Below are 20,680 nucleotides of genomic sequence, written 5' to 3'. Positions count from 1 at the left end.
AATCAAGAATTTACTTACAACGATCCTGTTCGGGGTGACGTCCAGGGGTCGTGCGCCCAGTACGGGGGTGGCGGGCGCGCTGCCCCTTCGACAAGCCTTCTCGTACGATGTGTCTGAAACAGAATAACTCGCGTTAGCGTGCGCTTAGACGCTTAGACTCAATAATAGTAATTGGCGTGTCGTGTTTCGGATACGCCCGCGGTGGTAATTCGGCCGTGTACGGTCAAAGTAAGCTGAAACCACGTTGCGGCGATGATTACATAGTCTGCGCCAATAGCTGGTCTTGCTGGCTCTGTCATTGAGCGAGTAACGCGATACGTTCGTTCAACCGACTCAAGAGCGCTTTGCCGCACGAAGCTACAGTTAATTTTAGACGAACAAAGACGAACGTGAAGTCTCAAATAATTACAATCAAGAAATCAGAAATCAAGTTAAAAACGCGCGCTTAAATCAATTCTATAGAGTAGCAGAAGATACAAAAAGTACAATGGTATCGTAACGTATTTTTCTAAATACACCTTTCCGCTTGTATTCATTTTTCTTTGAAACCTCATTTGCCATGCATTTTCGTTTTAATTGCTCCACTGAGTCACTTGCATAATTTGAAACAGCTAAAAGCTTTTTCTGCTTCTTTTGCTTACTATTTTTAAAAAAATTTTCTCTTTGCTTTTTAGTCATCCAGATGGGATATATTTTACGTTGGGATTGTGAAGGGCGTTAAAATAATGTAATCTATTTCAGAAATTGCGAAATAATATTTAAATTAATTGTTTCAAATACGTAAAATAAAAATATTCACAGATTAAAAAATTATTAAAATTTTATCTAAATCATTACTAAAAAAAATTCTTTGATTGCACTTAAAATTGTTGCATATGCTGGAATATTATCGTTACACCATCGCCAAGTAAACTAAGAAATATGTATTAGATTAGAGCCTATCTAGCTTATCTAAAAATATTCGCGGATTAGATTAATGCCGCGATAAAGTTTTTTTTAATCGAAAAAACGCCAGTTATATTTTACTTGCACCAACCGCTTCAGATAAGTGTAGGTACTGGACGTTCACGTAGTTCGCATTTACTCCTTTGCCTCAGCGAGAGGCACTCGGATAACAGAAATCGGCCGAGGGAGAAGAAACAGAAAGCAGCCCCGTAATTAACGCCCTTACAAGAACCCGGGGTGCCTTCAGAGCCTTTCTCCCGAGCTTCGCTGTTTACGGTCAGCGGTTTAAACGGTTGCCTCGCACAAGAGTCTCAGGTTACTCGCGCTTCTATGTAAAGACTTCTAGATGTACAGAGTGCTCTTGAAATCGTGTGTTCTTAATTTTAATTAAAAATATCTTTCAAAAGATTTCATTGATTTATAATCAATTCTCTGTCGCATGAAACGTCGAAGCGTCAATGGTTCCCGAGTTATAAGTGATAACGAGAAAATATTTGAGAAGAAAATACGGGGAAGATAAATAAAATTTAATAAAAGTGTTATTGCTCGTTTATATACGAAGAGATTTATAATTTCAATATTTCAGAGCATTACTGTTGATTTTATTTGATATTTTCTCGGTTTGGAACCGATTGAAAATTAGTTTAATCTCTATTAGTTTTGTATTCGGCGATTGAGACACCCTGTATATTTTTGTACGTGTATTTTTCTTACACCACTACGATGGCGAGAAAACTTGTATGTGTTACGCATAAAGGATTAAAAGTACAGCGTATACTCAAATGTACAGGGTGTTTCCTGTAACTCAATCATTTAGAGATCAATATATTTTTTTTTAATAGCATATTTTTATTAACGTAGAAATGTAGTTCACAAAAAAAAACATATATTCAACGGCATAAGATAATGATAATGTTGAACATGAAAAAATTATATTTACATATAAATTTAATTTTTTATGAATTATATATTGATGAAATTACGTTAATAAAAATGTCATCTCATTAAAAAAAAATGATAATCTTGAAATTTCATAAAATAATAAGCATAAAAAATGTTGCCTATCATAATATATTTTTGCTCATCGAAACAAGTAACTTTTCAATTTTGGTATTTTTTTCAATTAAAGACAATAAAGATATTTTAAACGATCGAGCTACAGAAAACATTTTGCATATTTATACAAGATTACTGTATAATCTTGGGCTACAAAGTTCTCGAAGATTTATATCTTTAAAATGATGCACACAGTTAATTAAAAATCAAATTGATATATGTAAAAAAAATGCAGCTTTCCTGTTTGGAAATTGCGATAATGTGGCTCGTGACAATGTATATGTACGTTTCGCCGACAGTAAAAACAAGATCTGCATAGAAAGATCGTGTGAAGCGAAACCAGATCCAGTTACCAGTTTCCATTGTCAAAATATATAACATGACATTTATACAACACGCGCTGATCTTATAACACTGCATGCGTATAATTGCAGAAATCATTATTATATGATTCTTTATCAGAAACGTCAAATAGAAAACTTATCTTTAAGACGAGAAATGGAACTATTGCACGAAAGAAAAAACGAATTGTTCCCAAGATAAGTTCGATAACTTTGAAATTTTTCAGCCGCGCTTTGTCAACGTAGAACTCGATAATAAACGAATGGAGATTGAATATACCGACTGGTCGTGGTTGTAGACTGCACGTTTGTGCAGGTTATGACGACGATAATTTTGCGTACACGCGGTTCCTTCCCTCGTGGTTACACACGGAGCCTAGCTGTAAAACCTTAATGCGAACGTCCCGCCCTTTTTTACGATGTAACGTAAGAAGATAAAGATGTTCGGAAATAAATGGCCGGCCAATTGGAGCAATTCCGGTTGGGGTGTAAAAACATAAAACCCGAGTAGAGATATTACGCGAGAACGTTCCGCGCGCTTATGAGTCTTGCCGAAAGCAAGGAAATTATTTCCCTTTCACACGGAAATTACTTACAGAAGAACGCGTGTATTCTGCATCTTCCAGACGAGTTATTTTTGCAAACGAATTATTTTGCATTGCATCATGTGTGAAATTATTAATCGCAATAAAATTCAAATCAGACATACAACAACATTTTCCTCAATAATAAAATTAATCGCGGAATTTTGAAGCATTTAAGCGAGAAGTTTTGAAACTTTATTGTAGCAATGATTTCCGTTTATTCCTTTTAATTTGTCACGTGTATTTGCGTATCATGTTTTTTTTTTTATCAAGAATGTTCTATTATATAATTATGATATTGCCATTCTGATGAACATATTTATCGCATTAGACTCTGCTGTAGAACACAAACAAGTCATGGCATTGTTATCTCTATTAACAGTTGAGATAGATTGCGTCTTTAATTGCGAGATATTGGCGAAACGAGACGGCCGATGTAAGTATCGCTGACCGTACGAGGCGAATTCAGAATCAACTTTTTACGAGCCCCTCGTAAAAGGCTCTCTGCTCTGGCATGCTACCTGCTAATTAATTCCTAGTTTACGGCTCATCGGCACAAAGAAAATACCGCGGAAACTCACGATCGTGATTTCGAGCTTTGAAATATTTTAAGGTTCCTAAGAAATATTCGGCATTACATACAGGGTGTCTAGAAAATCTGTTGGCACTCCCTATATTTTGGAAAAAATTTTAAATTATAACAAAAAACTGTAAAATGCGTGTTTAATCATTTCGATGACTCACTTTTGTAAGAAAGTAGCTCCTCGAAATGATCGAACGTTTCATAATTTTGAACTGTTTCCGGAATATAGGGGGTGAGAACAGATTTTATGGACACGCTGTACAGACGTTAGAAAGGATAACGATTTTATTAGACAAAAGAAATTGCATAGACGTTATTTTACAGCTAACTCTTCAACATTCAAACAAACTCAATTGTTATTGGAGTTATAATTTAGGACATTAAATTAGAACAGATAGAAATAGAAACAAATTCATCATGATATAAAAAAAAGAACATAATTTTCAAGATATTTTTTTCGCGATATATTATCTAATGTAGTATTAAATTACCACATAATAGATAAAATAATATTGAGTAATTAAAGACTGAACGAGATTAAATTATCGGAAATATTAAATTAAAAACGTGTCGCAATCAGAAATTATTCCACTCCATTCACCAATGAATGTTAATTGGACTCACAATGAAACGCTCTTCCCCCCCCCCCTCTCTCTCGCAATTTATCCCTTTTTTTCCTCGTGGCCTTGCAGCTGCACCGGTCGCATCGGCCTGGTGCAACATGGGGAGAAACGCATCCTTTGTGCGCACTCGAGTAGCCCGAGGAGCAGGCGACACAAAGAGAACTCGAAACGAAATCGAAACGCGACGACGGAATGAAATCGAGCGTAATGGCGGGAGTGAATTCACTCTCCTCCTTTGGCGCTAACAATCGTAGAGTAAGTCAGCGGTTATTAATGATCGAGAAACGAGCGAGTGAAAGCGAGTCCTCGCGATCGCGCTCGGCCTCGAAGGAGATCGATCTCGGACACATTTTTCGACCATTGTATTCTGGGACCTCGCTAGTCGCGCTCATTATCGAGATGCGATGGTCGAAAGAGTACAACTGCGACTATCTTTCATCGGCGGGGGTCGTTCCAGTGACGGCGAGGGCGTGTACGACACTGTCACAAAACGGCGACTTTATAATATGGCTTGTAGAAAAGAGGCGTTCCTGCGCTCGATAATGTTCCAGATAGCAGAAGATTGACCTTGCCAATCACGATGGTAAAGGCTTAATTACTATGATTAGGGTGCCTACGTCGATAGCAATTCAATGGATAGTTTCATAGCTGTCACCAATATTAATTGCCCGTCACAATGCCTCGTTATATTAATAAAAGCATAAAATGATTATTGACTATAGAACGTTATTTATATTATTGTAATTGAATGTTAGCATCGAGAGCGCACGATGAGTAACGCGGGGCGAGTAAAGAATATAATTAAATAATCTATAATTAAATTGGTGTCGCAGTTTTTTCGAAACATACGCTAACATATCGTTTAATTAATATCTCAGTGTCATATTGGAAAAATGAAAATTTGATTTAGAAAATAAACATTGATTTTTTATTTTAGTTGTTTTTTTTTTAAATAAATGTTATCGAAATTTAAATTGCATCGTTTCAAAGTACAAATAACTTATGTCGCGCGAAATAATCGCGAAAATTCGTCAATATCAATTACGTGCATCTGGCACGGACACGCCCAGGAAGGAGTTCTGCGATCTGTATATATGTCCCCGTTTTATTTGTACGTTTCTATTTCAAGGTATATTATACCTTGCATACGCGGGAGACTCATTAGTGCGCTATCGATGACAAAAGGGCGCGACTGCGATTTTTCATCGCACGGTCGGTCATTAACGAGACGTATACGGAACCGTAACAATGGCGGGCCGACCCGCGGATATTTATGAATTGATATGACGTGGTGCTTATCGCTGGGGTCAGATAAATCACGTAGACGGCGTAATTGTTACGAGCGAAATGCGCACCGTTTGGGGTCTCGTTTCGCGACAAATGACTTGTGGCGAAATCGACGCGCGTGAAACGAATGCTCGTAGATCGATTTAGAAGTCTGCGCTCGTAACACAGTTTCTTTTGGATACGATCGCAGATGCGTTACGTTTTAATGTTCGAAAATAGATGTGCCGCACACTTGCTTCATAATTTTACGAATTAAGAACTTTACATATCTTGCATTTACATCATGAAAAATGGTTATTTACATAAGTTACTTTTTTATAGTTATAGCATCTTGTTACCTACTCGTGTTATCTACTAAATTTTATATAATTTTATATAAGACACTTGATTTTTTATCGACACTTGATTTAATTCTTCTAAAAAATTATATTAATAAATTATTTTTACTATTATTAATAGTAAAAAAAAGTGTAATTTAACAACAAGGAACTTAATATCCAATAATTATGATCTACATTTTATTTGTCTCTCTGCTCACAATAAATCTTAGTAAAAGTTGTTCAATAAAAAAAATATTTTGTTACGTACTTAGAAACGATCATATTACAGAAAACATAAAGATTATTCGGAAGCTGATAAAGTGCGATTACAATTCTAAGTAAGGTCGGTCTCTTGAATTCCGTACCGTGATCACAAGTAATAAACCGCTGATTGGTTTTTCGGTTGGAGAACTTTATCGAGAGCAATTCTCTCGGCAAACGAATGACTCGCTCGTGGCAACGCGACAACGAGAACGCGTTTTGAATTGACATCCGTCGTTGTAACACGAGTTATCGCAAACGTCATGTGCAGATAGTGGATGTAATCTGGACCGGAGGGTGTGACAAGCTTGTTTGGTTTTCCATGGATCCTCCATACGTTCTCTTCTTAATGACATCCGAGATCAGAATTTGTTTACAATTAATTTGGATTATTGAGAGTAATTATTTTGAAAATGCAAAAGTTTATGAAAAATAAAATATTTTATAAAGTTCCTAACAGACGCGAAAAGTGACGAAGGAGGAGAAAAATTCTTTTATTATAATTTTTTTTATCCGATTTTGTATAAATAAATTTTTCATTAAATTTATATACCTCATTTTTTTTCATTTCACATTGTTTCAATATCTTACAGAATATCTTCTTTTTATAGAATAAGAACATTTTACTCTTTTTCGCCTGTTCCATCAGAAATTCAATCGGTGTCCTAGCGACAACGTTGCGTCGCGATTTCAATGCGCCACGTCCACGTCGATGCGGATGCACCGCGCTGTTTACGGCATTATTGTCGCCCGATAAAGCTGGCCGTTGCAAATGATTATTCGTGTGTGCGTATCGTGTCTGTACACCAACGCAGTCCGTCCACCAGCTATTGGATGTACATACGCCCATAGATAAGATCGCGATGCTAAGCTGGCTGGTGGATCGTATGAGGAAGCAGTTGAGAATTTACGAGCTCGTTGCTGCCTTTTGCCACTTTTGTCCTCAAGTTCGTTGAACAATTATCTCATAGGACTCTGGAGAAAGAATAGCATCAAAGAACAGTGACAGCGTTAAATAACGATTCGCGTTGCCAAAGAAATCTCACGAAATAGTTACCAATAATTCTTATTATTCTCCTGTTGCGACAATTATTATAAAAATAATGTTTTGTATATGAATAACAAAATTTAAAGGTCAAAAATTAAAAAATAATCTTATAAATTGTAAGATGCACATCGTACGTCTCACATGCACTCATTGTGTAAAGTATAAATTTTTTGAAGAATTAATTTTAAAACAATCAATTCTTTTCATTACAACCGTCTCATTCTGCGTGATTAATATGCTCGGGCGACACGTGTTTTGTCGAGGTGTTTTGTCCCGGTCCATGCCTCGATTCAGCACACGCGCGAGTAACGAGAACGTTTCGCCTCGTCATTGACGCTTATTACGAGTATCCGCACTTCTCGAGAGATCTTTCGCGTGTCGCATCTTGCACCGGTTTTCTCCGAGTTACGTGCCATGCATTCCTTTGACGCGCCGCGCACAAGGCGCGCGGTTCTTTTTTTTTTTGTGTAACATGACGTTCGCCCTTTGTCGCGCGATGCAAACGGTCAAGATTTTCCGGTTGATCGCAAAATTGCGTGTCGGATGAACAAGCGGCGCCAATGCCTTATCGTTATCGCTACGCTCGAGTTTATTATAGGTGCAAGATGATTCGCACCTTACATGCCCGCGGCGGGCGGCAACGGCTAATCACTCGGCTGGTTAGATAACGAACGGCGCGTCCTCGAACCGCTATTGAGAGTTACTTACCTCCCCTCTCCCCCCCCCCGCGGGGAATAAACTCTACGATAATTTGCTCTAATTGAGTAATGAAGTTCATCAAATTAACTCATCTCTCTTACGGATAATTGAATTCGTTTTGTCACGCTTTCACAAAGTTCTTTATTTCACAAGTATTTCATTATTATTAGATTGTTATCCCTTTTGGGACATGGATTTCATTGGTACGTCAAATGGACGAATAATTCTGCATTGTAGTTGCAACGGAAAATTATGTTTAAAGATGTGCAATAATTCAAAATCGATAAAAATAATTTATAACATCCGAGTCGTTCGAAGTTCAGATAGAAGAAGCTCGACATTCTCCAGCGAAATTTCTCGGACCGCTTCTATGTTCCACTCGACGCTTGGCGCTCGGTCAAGAATTTCTCCTGAATAGACGAGAGAGCTATTCGGAGGACAATGCACTTCACCCAGGAGCACACCGGCAGCGCGCTATCACCATCCAATTATTCTCTCGCCGAGTTTCTCTTAATGGGCCGTGAAAAAACTTTGTCTTTAGTGAAACAGAGGCGCTAATATTTTATTATAACAATAAAGAGACTTGAAAATGCGATTTTCGCACTTTTACGGATAAAGTATTATTTGAAATTCACGTATGACGAAGAAGATAAATTGATCTGCGTTATAATCAAATAAATCAAGAAGTAGGAGAACCGAATACTTAACAGAAAATTTCTCATTAATTATTAATTTTGCGAAACTTTCATACATATTGTAAGAACACGATTTCAAAATAAATTCGTTAAAGTTATGGCTCTAGATAAATGTTTCCAACCGCGATTACACAGAGAATCGGTGCGTAGTCGGCTATAAAGAGATGTGTCAATCGCGTCGGCATCATAAACATTTGCCGCGGCAAGCACGTGCATAGCACGTTTCTTCATTCTCGCTCACGCGAGCGTAACTTTCACACGAGACGTGCTCGCGCTCAGTTTCTCAGAGCCAGGGACCAGTCGATCCAACGAGCCGGACGCATTCAGAGCATCAGACACAGGATCGCCGCGGGGTGGGAGAACGAGACGAAATGAGGCTTCATGACTAAATGCGCGGGGAGAGAGATAAGAGAGAGAAAGAGAGAGAGGGGGGAGGGAGGGAGAGAGGGGAAAAAAAGAATTTAAAAAAGGAAACAGACGACGTAGGATGGGGCACTGGCCGTTTCGAAGCAGGACGTGCGTATCATGTCGTGCGTAAGGGCCCTGCGGGCATAGCGGGTCCCCGTAGGAACTATAGGCTGAATGACTATGGGGCCCCGGGATGGCGTGACGCAGAGCTGTATGCCAGTCGATTGGGTCCATCTCGCTCGAGACTAGTCGACTCGCGCAGCGGAAAGCCCTATTGCACGACTTTGACATTTAGGCCCTGCGCACGCTGGAGGAATATTAGATATTAGGAATAGAAATTGGAATTTTACAATCAGTTTTCTCAATAAACCTTGTAAATAAATAATTTATCTTATACGACGCATTTTATGTTTCACATCTTTATTCGTATCTATTGTGCGTTACGTTTAATGTTTATTAAGAAAAAGTACACTGATTTGAAAATTTTACTTCCCATTCCTAATCTAATATTTCTCCATTATGCGTAAGTCCTTACGTTTATCTCGCATATATAAATAATTGCGAGAATTTGATCAGAAGAACGGAAGATTGTTAAGTGAGTAAGATTCAAAGAGATTTCAGAGAGTATCAATTTTTAATATTTAACATAAAATGTTCAAGTAAACTCTTGACAGTCTAGATTTAATTTTAAAACTCGACTTTCAAAGATGAGAAATCCATGATTGAAATTAACAGCAGTCGCCCTTCAAAACTCTAAGCAAGAAGTTGAAGTGCGATTCGGACTTAAGCCGATCACGAAAGGGTTAAGATCCATAAGGCAGTCCACCGTGCTACTAACCAGCACAATTCATGAGATTCACACGCCATTAACTCTAGGACGATTGCTAACGCGGGCGAAAGAAGAGCAGGCCGATGAACGTGGGGTTGGCACTTTTAATTTATCGCTTTATTATGTACTACTTCGCGGGGGACTCGCAATGCCTCGGTCATTAGCGGCCATAAATACAATGTAATACCATTGTGCGTGATTTAGCGCACCGGCGGCGCGCGGCGCGCGGCGCGAGATCCAGTTCATGTAGATTCGCGCGCGCGACCTCGTATGCAAATCTCATCACTTGCGGATGGCATTAAGGACCGTCGATAATACGTTTACGAGTGTCGTTAAGAGCGGACTTTCTGCAATCGCGAGTAAATGTCAGCGATCTTAGAGTCGCGATTTACACATCGCACCGTGATTGCAGTTAGACCGGATTGCCCCGATTGGAAGACGTTCAGTTAAATATCCCTCCCTGTTTGCACCGCTATTTTGTTTATCGGCACAAATAATCCGTATTACGCAAACGAAAAATGTACAAAGTGTATACTCGTTCAGCCGGTTTCCCTTTTCTAGTGTATTCTACGGCATTATTTAACTATCTTGTAAATCTTTTGCATTCCTTATACGCACATTTTTTGCCTTTTCATTTATAACAGAGTTGCATGTATTTCAATAAAATTGCGTATCTTATAATTTGTAGAATTATATTTGTGCGTTTCCAAAGTCTCTCTCTCTCTCTCTCTCTCTCTCTGCCTCTCAGTCACCGCGATTAAATTTTCTTGGCTCGTTGACATAGACGCTTTCAGTAAAATGGATGTCATCGATTGCCTTGGATGCACATCCTCATGAGCCGGCATCGAGGGCCAGTACTTTCACGCCCCGCACGAGTCCTTTCTCGCCCCCGCAATTTTTCATTGCGCCCGACGTTTCATCGAAAAGCCATCGCAGAGGTTCGATCGCCCATTGCGAAACCGGGTGGTTTTAAGGGCGTTTTCATCTGTCCACCGCGCCATTGTCCACCGCGAAATTATTTATAGGCGGAGGATGACCAAACACAATTTACACCGACGACTACGCGTCGCAAAATGAGCGGCGGCGGTGTGGTCCATTGTGCGCGTCGCCGTAAACGTCGATTCTCGCGTATTCTGCTAGCTGTGTATGCAGTACGTGGGTATGCGTGCGGTCTCGTTGCGTTTCTCCACATGCAATGCGCATATGTACGCCGACTCGCAAGGACATAGTTGCACGGACAATTCCAGTCTTGGATTGCCGATTCCCGAGGCGTGAAGAGTAAAATCGTGACGGCGCGGATTCAGTCGCAAGCTTGGGAGGTTTTGTGATTCTCCCTGGTCGTTACGTTTGAAATGTAATGTGTTGTGCTTGTAACAATAGACACACGACATCTTAACCCTACTGGGGATGATGCACTTCCAATAATAAAATAACGAATTCGAGATTGACTTTTATCTAGAACGAACTTTGTAAGACGGTTATTGCCCGAGTTTCTCATTTTTAATAAATCTATGTATATTCTTGATAATAAAATGTCAATTGAATTAAAATCGAATTATGTTAGAATTGCAAATTGATATTACATGGAATTAATTTCACATATTTCACGAAGTGATGCGAACTTGTTTACAGATATATCGATTTATATGATATAAATTTATTATTAGATTTTATTTTAGCTGCACGTACGAGAGACTGCGTGCGTCACAACCGAGTAGAGAAGTTTAAAATAGACTTTTATACAAACGCTGTTCTATCTACAGCTCGAACAAAGACGTGTTCATTCCGCATACGCTACAATACAAGCTCGCGTTCGATACGTCGCAGCTTCACCTAAATAAGCGAGGTACGGCTAAAGACCCAATCACGCAAGCGCGATTGCCAATTGGATTGCGATTGACGATTAGTGATTTACAATTACCCTCACAGCACACTTGTGACGTGACCGTTATAACCTCGCGATTGGAACGTAAAATATCTAACAAAATGTCAAGCAATATTAATCGAAAATTGTCGACTGTGATATTCGTTATTCCTCTGAAATGAAAAATTGTTAGGATATGCGATTAACAGGAAAATGTGACTGCAACTGTTACGTGATTAAATTGCAACACTTTACTGGCTACGATTGGTTGCTAACTGCGAGTGACGATTATAGAATATTTTTTAAACGGCAGTCACTTATCTCGGTCGATGACCTCCTTGCTCGGTTTGATTGAAAGGTAATCGCCACTAATTACAATCGCAATCCCGTTAAGGCCAAATCACACCAGCGATTGCCGATCGCTGGTGTGATTTGGCCTTAACGGGAAGAGAATCGTTGAGAACGCATTGTAATTCGAACAAACGGATTCCTAAATATCGACATTCGGAGCGCGAGCCCAAACCGCTTGTGGACACGACCGCTATTGTTCGCGCGACCATAAATTCACGCGTATATTCGCAACTAATCTCTCGCTCTCCAGAGAGTTGCACATTTGGGACGCCACGGTACATAACATACGTACCTGTGCAGCGCTGTACATGACAGTGCATAAATTCGAAAGTCATTTGTCACGTGAAAGTCGAAACAAGCACACATTTTCTCTTTCCGTATTTATACTTTCCCGATGTTGATCCTAGGGATAACGTTTTCCCCTAAAACGCTCGAATGTGCACAAATATTTTGGACAAGATTTGTATTCTGTGCGCGGCAGTTATTTTTCAGGATCATAAATTACAAAAAGCTTTTATGGCGAATCTCTCGACAGATTCAAATGCTCTTTACGATAAAAAAAAAAAAAAAAAAATCTTCAAGATAGAAAAGATAATTGGATATTGGACTATTGAACGAAATATACAATTATAATAAATTGATATAAATTAATTTATCTCGGAGATATTTATATGACGAGAATCATTCCGCGTGTATCAAGTTAATAGATTTACAATTTTCTCTGGATATTCTTTGGATACAGAATTTAAAGATAACTGAAATGACTTAGAAATGCGCATGACGAGCCAAATCGACCACATTAAATTATTTAATCGTAAGTGAGATTGCGCCAAATCGATCCTATCAATGCGGCAAGAGCCGCATTCCTTAATAGTGCATAAGAGAAGCGTCTGGGAAAGTCCGACTTGGAAAGCACCGGAATGTCATGCACGTTTTAGTTCAGCGCTAAGTCAATGCACTCGTAAATATTCCATCGGACTGGTACGCCGATCAATTGCGAGTTCCTAAGCACAAGTGTTACGCTCATCGGATATTCCATGAAAACTTTGCCGCGCTTGTTACTGCATTGACTTGGATAACTTTGGCTCCCAGCAGTACCGCGCTTGTGACCCGTTGCACCTGCACAGTTTGTCATTAAACCATAGAAGGTTCTATACTCGATAGCTTCGATGCATTAATTAATTCTTGGCGTTGAACAGCGGGGTAAATTAAATTTCCTAAATTGTCTACGAAGAAATATCTTCAGTAGACAATTTATATTTTTCGTATTTCGAGACTGTGGAGAAAAACTATTACGCCAAATAAGTCAATTGTCTTTTTTTTTCTCTCATACGGACCACCAACAACGTTCGACGGATGGAATTCGATACGTTATGCGAAGCGCATACACATCACGGATGGTATACAAATGAGTAAAAGGTGGGCTTTCGCAGCGTTGATACGGGAACAACACAGAATGGGCAGATGCCGCCGTTTTCTCCGCTCGAGTCTCTTCCGCTTCGGATAGCACGTTTGCACGTCTAATTTCCGTCCGAAGCCATTTCTGTTTTAATAAAGCCGTTCCTTTTCGTCCTGTCGCAGCGCCGACGAACGATTCCCGTTTTGCCACGCACGAAATGAAACGCGAAAGAAAAGTTCGTGCTCCACTGTTTGACTTAATCAAAGGCCGCATTGTCAAACCGCATTAGAATTAAATCCCGACGACGAGCGGCACTCGTGTTGTTGTGAATAAAGATAATAAAAATTAAATCGAACTATCGCGAATACAAATACTCGTGATGATAAAAATAACAAAAGGGTCTATCATAATTCTTGTACTAATGAAACTTCTTGTTAATTGAAAATATTTAATTACTTATTAAAGGTGTGAGAACGTATTTTAAAAAATTAAAAAAGTAAATATAAGCCAATAATCATGACAACAGATGTTAAACATTCTACGCCCACGCGATTAGATACATTCCTAAATTGAATTAGAAATCGAAAAATAAAAGCTGTTGCATCCTCTCAAGAGACGCGCCGTATATAATTTTTAGACGTAAATTTTCAGATAGCATGTTTTATGTAATCGTAGGCAACACGAACGTTAGACGTTAAAGACTTTTACAAAGAGTCAGTAAGGCCAAATGATCGATGATATTGCTAAACGTTGGCGGTAAGATCGGATTTTCCATGATTTATTCAAGTAAAAGTGTCACATTATGGTCGTAAACCATCGAGCGGGATTTCCCATAAATAATCGAGGAAGTCTTATGGAAGATGCGGAGTCGATTTTGAATAGGACGCTGATATCTCTAAGTCTATTCTTGCTATTAAATAGTAAGGAATTAATGAGAAACGTCGAGAGAGAGGGAGGGAGAACCCGGATTGGCGTACATGTATAAATATCAGCGAGGCGTTCAATCCGCTGGGAATGCATTTAATGGCATCAATTTACAACGTTTATTGCTTCTTTTTCTATTTTATATCGCGAGAGAGAAATCGATGTAATTACGGGGAGTTGAACGTTATCTTTAACCAGACTGCGATAAAATTTTCTGATATTCTTAAACACCGTCTTGGTGAAAATTTACGTAAAGAGACTCAAGTAGAGCTTCGGCGAATGGCCAACCGTGGCCAGCTCTATTTCAAGGATCTTCGGTGGAGCGAGTACTCAAGGCGAGCATGCATAAGTAATTAATTACAGCGTTTACAGGAAATCGCGACACGCTTATGTAAGCTCCGACATCACCATTTTATCCTCCAGCGCACCTCGGATTTCCGGATAGAGATCCGCGCTCCGGATTCTAGTTGAAAACATTCCCCGCGAAGATTGAAACCGTAATAAAACGTTTCAATGTGTTTTCGATTTCTACAGGAACGCACAAAAGTAATCTTTACAGCTGTGAGATGCAATGTAACATTATTTCGACTCAACTTTTTCAGAGTTTCCCGAAGCTGAAGGAGTTTTATAACGTTTAAGACAGTTAGCTCATAAATCTTAATTAGGTAAATAGGTTGACTATCGTCAATCAATTAAAGTCATTTGAAAGCTGATCTACTTTTTCTCGGAAGTTATTGCGTAGCTGTACAGTTACTCTTCACACGTAGATGCTGGGATCGGTGTTTTGTTATCGTGAAATTAATGGATCGGCAAACCGAACGGTCGTAAAATTGATTGCCGCTCGGCTAAACCTCGCGAATCTCGTTTCGTGGTCGCGCGGAAAGACCACGCGACTCTGAAGAAAGCACTAAACCATCGCGTTGCCCGCAACGAGTTTTCACCGTCACACGACTCGGATGGGGGTGGGGGCGGGGGAAGAGGGACCTAAAGGAATCGCGCGGCTTCTTTCTCCTAATGATGCCCGTGTCCACGACGACGCGGCTTCCTGCTCGACGACTCCTGCGGCTTCTTTTGCTTCTTTCGTTCGGCAAGTCCGATCGCAAGCACATCGAGGTTTCCCACTGACTCCCGCTTGTGGAGAATTCCAAGAAGGGAGCAAGTATTGCGACAGCTGTCGGAAATGGATAATTTTTTTTTTAACTATTTTTCTTGTAAAAATCCATCCTCCTTTCTTTATAGATCAATGATGAAGATATCACTGCAGATGCTTGGATTAATTATGGTGGAAAATACTGGTAGAAGCACTAATAGGAAGATAAATACATAACTAGAATCTTTCAATCAGCCTCGAGTGACTTGAAATGAGAACGTTTAACCAGTGAGGTTGCACTACAGAAAGCATTCCATGTTACGTGTCAATGTGACTAGGCAAGGCCATCAATCTTTTAAAAGTGCTTGCATTATGCTTATCTCAAGGCACACATTATTGGATTATTATACCGTTGTACTGGAGTTCGTAATACAGCGCGGCATTGCACGCGTAGTCGAGACAAACGTTGAAATGCAAACGTTTAAAATTATCAAGCGTATAAGTGAAATTATCCATTTTTATCCGACGAAATAATACCTAAGCGTTTTAGAAATTCTACCCTATCGAGTATCTCGACATCGTTGGCGTTGCGCGTATAAACGATGTTAAGCGCAAGGGCGTAAAGGTTCACGCGGATTAAACGGGCACCGAATTACTCGACACTTCCTGGCAGGAAGCGCCGCCGCGCCGCACCGTTAGGACGCGTGCTAACTGTGTATTCGCGGCTGATGAAACCTACGGCGCCAGGTCTTGGCGACAGGTCAAATGCCACGCACCAATGGCTCCTTTTTCGCATATCCGCGCGCGCGCCAACGCGAATTTCCTTTTGGCTCGGCTTCGGCCCGCTCGCCGCGCCAGCTCCGACCAGATATTAGATACTACGTGTTGTACTACCGGCCATACGGTAGGTCAGTCACGTTATGCAAGGAGCGTGGGATCGCCTGGCGCCGTTACGGGAGCGCGTTCTCGGCACGCCACGTGCTTAGGACGCGGCGCGATGCGTAAACTTGAGCCGAAAGAAATTTTCCATTTACATTCCGCTTGTCGCATCATTCTTTCCTTGTACTCGGATTCTTTTCGTCTGGAATTAATAAAACCCTCCCGAAACTGAATCGAGAAACCCTGAGTCTTTCAATCGTGAGCGGCGAGAAAATGTAATGGGTTTCACTCGTTTCTAAGCTAAGCTTTCAAAGACAATAGACAGCAGAAGTTTCTGATTTGCGAAAACTTTAATTTGACTTTATAACATTTGAAAATCAACTCCGCGAAGGTATTTACGTGAAAAAAAAAGAAAGAAAAACATTGGTGCCAAGATAATCAGAGAATCATGGATAAGAGATTCGTTAGGTCCGGAACATTCCGTATAATACAGTGCGATTGCGGAATCGCAACGCCCAGGAAATGCTTGACGCATTCTAGAATGCAGGCAGCACGCTGCACCGTACGCAACATTCTCGTAAAAAGTATTGCGAGATTTCGCTGGTTACGCTGGGGTGCTGGGAAATTTATCTGCTTATGTAAGTCGCTGGAACTCGAGTATTATAGTACGGTTAATTTGCGAGTGTTCGCTATTCTGAAAACAGCTTTTACACCGTGTTTAAAATATTGCCGCGTAAGCGAGAAAAAAGGATCTTTATGTAAATTATTCGTGCTGCCTTTATCCTTTCAAAGTAGTTCAACCAAAACGTAAAAGTATAAAATAATTATCATGCTTATGCGATTTATATTCAAGCAATTATAATAACTGACGTAATATAAAATATTTCTTGAAATATATTATGCAGATTATAAACAGTACGTGCTCATTATGTAACAATATACTACACGTATAATTATAGGATTGTTATAAAGCGCTTGCAACTTTGTGAAATATGTAACGTTGTGTTCTGAGAAAAGAAATTGTGGTGAAAGCCTTGCAAATGTTATTACGGCGTTATCGCTAACGGAGAAATTGCATAAAATAAAGACAAAGATTTTAGTTCCTGAAATCATGCAGAAACCGGATAAGAAACTTTCTCTGCACGTTACACGTCGTTTAATCGACCTCGATATTACAATCGGCGATATAGAAACTGCTAGCTATTCGTTAAGTCGATCGAAACTGTCTCGAAGTTTGCCTGGTCGAAAAATAAATAGTTCGAAAAATATTTTACGTATATAAATTGATTTTTTAGTGAAAGTTTCACATAACGAGTTCGCAAGTGTCAAGTTTCTCAAGAGAATAATAATTATTCAGAAGAACGTAATTTATCTCGTATTATCTTATTATGCCGTGTGGGCTTCATGATTGTTTTCTTTCACGCAACTCGAAGTCATGCTACTCTAGAGCGCGGGAAACAAAAACGGGAGTGCACACATGTTGAATAACCACTTATTATGAGAGGGTGCAATCATTTTCGCAGATAAAAATATAGGAAGAAAAGTAGGAATTTTAATTTCGCAGGAAGAGAGGAAAATTTTCCGGAAGAATAAAAGTTTCAAACTTCAAGAGAAAATCTAGTAACGTAGAACAATCGAGTGCATGAGAAAGCCATGAGGAATTTACAAGATAGAGCACGCGCAAAGATTACTCAACTTTCAAACATTCTGAGAACAAGATAATAATCAGAAACGATCAAAAACTGACAAAGTTTTGTAATTATAGGATGTATAAACATTTTACTAAGAATTTCACATTATAAAGATCATGAAATGGAATAATAAAACCTTTTAGGACAGGAAAGGTAATCTATAATAGCTAGAATGATAAAATACAAAAGATCGACAAAAAAAATAGAGAAATATGTACGTTATCGATATTTTCATCTAGATGTTCCTATATCCGATATTCCTATAACGTCCAATTCTTACTAAAATTCAACCCAAATGGGACAGCGCAAAAATTCTAAAATATATAAAGAAATTATAATTACAGATAATACGTATGTTTATTTTCCAGCAGCCTTTTGAAAAACGGTACGCTCATTAATTTACTATTTTTGATAGACATGCAGAGTAAAAGTAGCGTGAAAATTTATTCATCCATATATTTTCCATTCATTTTCGATACCTATTTTTATCATAAAAATTCACTATAAAAATAGGCACGATATTCGAGTGTTTTTATTTTATGGTTCATATATCTCGTGTCTCGTGACATTATATGCTCATCGTTAGATCTTAACAACGGAAGAATCGATTTGTAAAGCAGCGCGATTATATTCATGAGACATTATGGACGATTATACTCAGCGGAAGTTACGCACCGTTTGAGTACGTGACTATTTTAGACACCGGAATTAAAAGTCGGCGTCTCTCCTCTCGCGTGCCTTAATTATGTAATGGCCAGCTGTTACGAGAACAGTAATTCGCGGACGGACATTGTAACCAGTTATTAACCCATGAACTCGTGCCATGCGTTTCTTGATGATTCGATTGCATATATAAAGAATTTCATTAAACAGGAGGGGAGTTAATGCGTTCCCCCTTAAATTTATATACTCTTACTCGCGCATAATTTATGAGAACAAATGTTAATAGCGTTTAACCGAATGTATTATTAAATTCACATAATATTTTTTGAAATTATAATATTCACCGTTTATATTGACGTTAAGAACCTTTCAAGCGTTTGATCATTAAATTTTGATCATAAATTAATGAAAATAATTTTCATTACAAGTACAAATAACTCATAACTGCGATCGTCACCTTATTCGTTCGAGTTGATCTTCGATTCGCAAAGCTGAAAATATTCGCAGCCTAGTGGCCTGAATATATGTTAAGATACACCGCGCGAACGCACGGGAGGGGCATGCACGCGCGAATTATTAGAAGACCCCCTGGGGAATTTATCGTTTCCGCCGTCGTGAACGAACGAGGAGGCTTGTTTCTCGCGCGTGACGCGCGAAATGTGTTGCGCGCCTCCGGGCGAAAATCGAGATTAATTCGAAAACGCGCGACGAGGAGAACCCGGCGTCGGCGATTTACGGCGCGCGGCGTAAGCCGACGTTTAATTAAAACGGAATCGGGGCCCTCCGCCCGACAGAAACGCCATGTCCCACGGCTCGAACACGATCCGACGGTATTTTCGAAGCGAGGCCCTTCCTCCTTTGTACACAAGCGCGTCGTGTCCGCGAAACTGGTTTGCGCCGAATAATTATTCCCTTCCAGGTAAACGTGCTTTATCTTGCTATGTGGGTCCAGCGAGTAACTGCAGCTCCGGGCGCATCTCCGATTTGCAGCTACGCTACGCGGTAACTGCCATATTTCCGATGCAAACGGACGGCGCGTCAAGTCAGGTAGAAAATTTATTTATTTATTTTTTTTCCTGATCGTTCTCCTGATCGGTTTAAATTTTTCTGAGTTAACGAAGAAGAATCGAGTCGATCAAATTGCGGACACTCCCCCCAAAAATATACTTAAAACTTTATGCTTATAAATTTATAACTTTTTGTAACGTTACCTCTGAATAAAATTCAGACGATTTATCTTGAATGTTATGACATAAATTAAGAACTCAAATTTTCAAGAAATATTCATCCTTTTTTATATGATATCATCGTATATATTCGACGCAAAGTAACAGAAATTTTAAATGTCTCTATCATTATTTAACAAAGGAACGGCGAACGTAGATTTTGCGGAATTTCTACCGAGAATCACGAGCATTCACCTTGTGAATCAAAGAACCACGTCGTTTCGTACATTGACACAAAACGTCCGTTTTACACGGCTCGTGCACTCGATTAACAGGGCTAAAGACGAAGCACATGTGCTTTATATTACTTCCAATTGGAAGGACTTTCTCTGGTTCTTTCTCCCTTCGTTGGCCGGTCGAGACCACTCGATGGGGCTTTTGTGGGTGCTTAGTTTAATGACGGTATCCCCGCGCGTGGTTGAAGAGAAAGAAACGAGGACCCTCATGCGAAAGCTGCTGTGCATTTCGGGCGGCGTACTCGCCATTCGGCAGTCACACTACTAAGCTCGAATTGAATGATACGCGGATAAATGGCTGGCGTAAGCCCTTTCGGGGCACAAATAGAGCAAGCGTGCCAACCGATATCTCTAACGATGTTTGCATTAACGTATGTCCGAGGGCGTGCATTAATGGATTAATAAATTCCCCTTTTAAAACGCGCGGCGTTGGAGAAGATAAATAATGGAATCAGCATTTATTTCGCTAATAAAGGAAGTTAATTAGGATGGAAAAGCATTTTAGCATTTAATTTAAAATACAAACATTTCATATTTCAAGACTTATTAAGGATCAAAGTGTTTTAGTTTGTGATCTTCATTTCAAAAATAGCTTGTTTAATTAATAAACACGTCGTTTAATGTCCGAACAATTTTTTAGTTATAAACGATAAAATACAATTCCCTAATCTTCCGTGT

The 20,680-nt window shown here is 39.4% G+C and overlaps 2 protein-coding genes across 27 annotated transcripts in view; one reads left to right on the top strand and one right to left on the bottom strand.

Annotated features, from left to right (window-relative positions):
* LOC105201550 (ras GTPase-activating protein raskol) overlaps positions 1-20,680 on the bottom strand; it is a 312,586-nt gene that overhangs the window by 17,775 nt on the left and 274,131 nt on the right. For all 20 annotated transcript variants that reach the window (XM_039457163.1, XM_039457574.1, XM_026134478.2 and 17 more), the window contains one exon: positions 19-113. In XM_039457163.1, coding sequence (XP_039313097.1) covers positions 19-113 — 95 coding nt within the window. The remainder of the gene's footprint in view (positions 1-18; positions 114-20,680) is intronic.
* LOC105201574 overlaps positions 1-20,680 on the top strand; it is a 269,202-nt gene that overhangs the window by 210,483 nt on the left and 38,039 nt on the right. Inside the window, exon 1 of one of the 7 annotated variants that reach the window (XM_039459183.1) lies at positions 2,037-19,587. The exons of the other annotated variants lie outside the window; for them this stretch is intronic. The gene's annotated coding sequence lies outside the window, so the exon portion shown is untranslated. Of the gene's footprint in view, positions 1-2,036; positions 19,588-20,680 lie in introns of those variants that run through there. 7 annotated transcript variants of the gene reach the window in all.

This window comes from Solenopsis invicta, chromosome 1, assembly GCF_016802725.1.
Source record: "Solenopsis invicta isolate M01_SB chromosome 1, UNIL_Sinv_3.0, whole genome shotgun sequence".
Taxonomy (NCBI): domain Eukaryota; kingdom Metazoa; phylum Arthropoda; class Insecta; order Hymenoptera; family Formicidae; genus Solenopsis; species Solenopsis invicta.
Note: the sequence above shows the minus strand (reverse complement) of the source record. Positions and strands in the feature narration are given on the sequence as shown.